The sequence below is a fragment of the Miscanthus floridulus genome, chromosome 9 (genome assembly GCF_019320115.1).
Source record: "Miscanthus floridulus cultivar M001 chromosome 9, ASM1932011v1, whole genome shotgun sequence".
In the NCBI taxonomy this organism is placed as follows: domain Eukaryota; kingdom Viridiplantae; phylum Streptophyta; class Magnoliopsida; order Poales; family Poaceae; genus Miscanthus; species Miscanthus floridulus.
Window position 1 is genome coordinate 45883319 of NC_089588.1, and position 3638 is coordinate 45886956.

At 64.7% G+C, this 3638-nt stretch overlaps 1 protein-coding gene across 1 annotated transcript; it reads left to right on the forward strand.

The window, feature by feature from the left end:
- Nucleotides 1-1258: 1258 nt before the first annotated feature.
- On the forward strand, nt 1259-2512 carry LOC136479800 (uncharacterized). The gene is made up of 2 exons (XM_066477545.1): nt 1259-1288; nt 2135-2512. Exons 1-2 carry the CDS (start codon nt 1259-1261, stop codon nt 2510-2512), a joined length of 408 nt encoding a protein of 135 aa, XP_066333642.1.
- The last annotated feature ends 1126 nt before the right edge of the window (nt 2513-3638 follow it).

A 3638-nucleotide genomic window follows, 5' to 3' on the forward strand; every position in this document is an offset into this window, starting at 1 on the left:
CCTGCTGCCGTAGTGGCCGAGCATGACGTGGTGGATGGGATGTAACCGTCCTCGCATTTAATGCGGGAGACGTGGGCGCGTGGGCCGACGAAATCGGCTCGTGGTTAACTACGCCGGACGGGGAAAACCTCCCCGATTTCGTCGCCCATTCGTTTCGCCCTCCTCCCTGCATAAATACTCGAGGAGTCTCGCCCCTCCTCGTCTTACCTTGCCTGCATTAGCACCGTCTTCATCGTGCCGTCGCTAGCGCAGCGGGTGCCGGGAAGAAGAGGAGAGAAGAGCGAGCCTAGGGAGACAGCGAGAAAAAAGCGAGAGCGTGGGAGGGAGAGAAAAAACTCACCGTCGCCCTCGATTCCTCCATCGTACCCATGGCCGGCGACATCGTTGTTGTCGAGGCGGACCCCTGGGATCCGTCGGATGTCACCGAGGAGATGCTCAAGTCGCTTGTCGACGGTGGACTCCTCCGCCCGGGTGACAGACCCCGCTAGGCCGGAGTGGATTGCTCCGTACGGTGAGCCGGAGCCGAGGCCTCGCGACGGCTACATCGTGAGCTTCGTCTCCTTCCACGAGCGCGGCCTTGGCGTCCCGGCGGACCGGTTCATGCGGGCGCTCCCGCACTACTACGGCGTGGAGCTCCACAATTTTAATCCCAACTCCATCGCTTAGGCGGCTATCTTTGTTGCCGTCTGCGAGGGGTATTTAGGGATCGCTCCCCATTGGGAGTTGTGGCTCCATCTGTTCCGGGCGGGGCATACTACCAAGCCGACGGGCACGTCGGGTAAGAGGAAGGCGGCAAGGGCCGGAGGCTGCACTCTCCAAGTGCGTCAGGACCGCCTGCACCTCTACATCTCGGCCCAACTCGCGTCCTCCAACCGCCGGTGGTACACGAGTTGGTTTTACCTCCGCAACGATGACGGAGGGCTTCCCCCCTACACTGGGCGGATTGTGGGGAGTTGCCTGGAGAAATGGAAGTGGGGTGTCCCGAAGGTCGACCAGCCCAAGCTAGAGCCGCTCCTGGAGGGGCTGGCGAGGCTACGAGGCCATGGCCTCACTGTGGCTGTGGTCGTGGCCGCCTTCCACCGCCGGAGGGTGCTGCCGCTAATGGCTCGGCGGCGGCGGCTATTCGAGATGAAGCCAGGTGAGCCCATTGAGGGCACCCGGATGTCCTCCTCCGCCCTTTCCAACGAGGAAATTCTTCGTCGGGTGGGGGGAGACGGTAGAGGCGAAGCTGCGGGGCGGCAACTTGACCCCTATCACGATGCGGCGGTCGCGGGGGTTCCTTTCGCTGGTAAGTCGTGTGCCGCTGTAGCCTCTAAACCTCCTCAGTCTCCCCTTACCCCTTGTTCCCTCATGCGTGTTTGTCGTTCCTTTAGGGGATGAGGGACGTGCGCTCCTCTCCACCGCCCGTTCCCGAGGACGCGGGGCGGCGGGCGATCAACCGCGCTCACGCCGATGCGTAGAAGAGGCAAAAGGATGCCAAGGCGGTGAAGCGCATGAAGCACATCCTCGCACGCGAGGAGCTGGATAAGCGCCGCCGTCAACAACGGAAGGATGGTCTCCCGTTGGAGGAATCCCCGTCGATGTCGTTGTCGATGGAGGCCTTGGACGGGAACGACAAGGGCGAGGGAGGGCGAGGTCCCCTGGACCACCTTCCTGACGTCTTGGAGGTGGTGCCCGGGGTGTCGGCAAGCAGCCCGGCACCCCCGGGAAGGGGAGGAGAAGTGGACCCGGGGCCGGCGGTTGCCCGCTCCGGGGCCGAGGCCGACACGCCCGAGGCGCGGGCGTTAGGCAAATGCGCCGTCAGCCTGGTAGGCTCGGCGGCCGTGGTGGAGCACGTGGCGGTGGAGGCGACGCCACCGCCCCTGCAGAGGACCGAAGGGACGCCGAGGTCCGCTGAAGACCGACCGGCGCCGATGGATACGGAGGCGACGCCTCTGCCGCCGCCTCCGCCGCTGCGGATGAGGTTTGCCGTGGCGAAGCGGGTGCCGCCCCGTTCAAGGCAAGTGTATTCTTGGCAGGGTCATAGTGTCTTCCATTTGCTTTTTTGGTTTCGCGCTGACCCTGTAGGTTAATTTTCCTTAGTCGGAAGCGGCCTGCGGACGACCTTCCCTTGGCGCCCCTTAAGGTGCTTAAGGCGAGCCCCGGCTCCTCCACCCACTGGGTGGCGGAGGCACAAGCCGCCATCCCCCGCGGCGCGGCGTCGGTGAGGGTCGACCTGAAAGAACCAGCCGCCCAAGGAGGGGCTACCGAGGCGGCACCTACACCTACGAGAGAGGGATCGCTCCCATCCCGCGGGGGCGAGGCTCACGAGTCGGATGGGGCCAGCGTGCCCTTGGTTGCCGAGGCCCCCGGGGTCTCCGAGGCTGAGGCGATGAAGGACAGGGCGCCCAAGGCCGCCGAGACCGCGGTGGCCGCGGCCGGTGTTTCTGCATCCTCCGAGGCCACGATGGCGGAGGTTGGAGCCCCCGAGATCACCACGGCCGTCGTAATGGCGGCGGGGCCGTCCGTCTAGGCGACGGAGGCCTCAGTGGCGCCCTTGGCTCAGGGGCCGCCGTTGTTATGAGAGAGCGCCCGGGAGGCGGAGGTCTATCCGATCTCTTCTGATGATACCTCCCGGGCGCGGGAGGTGGTGGATGCCGAGGACGCTGGTGCCGTGGAACAATCGGCGCCAATCTTGAACGAGGGAAGTTCGGCCCTCGTGCGGGCACGACCCGAGCTTTGCGGGTGGGACCACCCGCGGGTACTGTGGCGGAGCCGGGATGACCTTGAGGGGGAGCCTCTGTTCGCCCTCGAGGACGTAGCCGAGGGCGGTCGGTGGGGCACCTTCGAGCAATACCGCCAGCTGGCGGAGCGGTCACTGCGGACGGCCTTGTCCGTGGTGGCCGACGAACTACCCGGAGTCGCCCAGGTTCGCGTTTTCCTTTCTCGCGTGACGTCGTTCTTTTCTCGGTTTTGTCGCAATCAATGACCTCTGTTCTGTTTCCTCAGGAGCTCGAGACCCGGTCCCTCGGGAAGTCGGTCTTTCTCCGGCGGGAGAGGGGCATCTGGGACCAGCTTCAGCGGCAGAAGGGCCTCCTTGCCGACGCTAACGAGCTTCTGTCGGCGCGAAGCGCGGAGGTGGAGGACCTCCTCCTTCGCTGTGCCGACACAAAGGTCGAGGCGGCCATGGCCCAGACGTAGCTCGCCCCTTTGGCGGCGTGGGTCAAGGAGCTAGAGGAGGAGCTTACCTGCGCGGTCAGCGATCGGGATGCCTTTAGGTCCCGGGCCGAAGAAGCGACGGCCTCGGGCAAGGCCCTCGCCGGGCAGCTGGGGGCAGAGGAGAGTGCGCACCGGCTAACAAAAGGTGCTCTAAACGAGGCCCTTGCTGCGGTTGAGGCCTCGCAAATCGAGGCTGTGGTTTTGAAGGGGGCAGTCGAGGGTGAGTTCCAATCCCCTTGTTTTGTTTCATTTTCCTTATGTTCGCTCCCTGACTTCCTTGTATGACGCAGAGCTAGGAAGTGAAGCTTCCAGGGCGGCCGAGGCCTCTAGGGTTGAGGCCCAGCGGTTGAAGGAGAAGGCCGAGGCCTGTCAAGCTGAGACCCGATGCTGGGAGCAGAAGGCCAAGGGTGAGTTCTGTGGGCTTCCGTCCCTAACTTAGG

What these genes read in the sequence shown, in the direction of transcription:
- LOC136479800 (XM_066477545.1), top strand. Translation starts at nt 1,259, where the DNA reads ATGCGGCGGTCGCGGGGGTTCCTTTCGCTG. An exon ending in CGCGGGGGTTCCTTTCGCTG is followed by an intron (nt 1,289 to 2,134) that starts GTAAGTCGTGTG and finishes AAGGTGCTTAAG; the next exon opens with GCGAGCCCCGGCTCCTCCAC.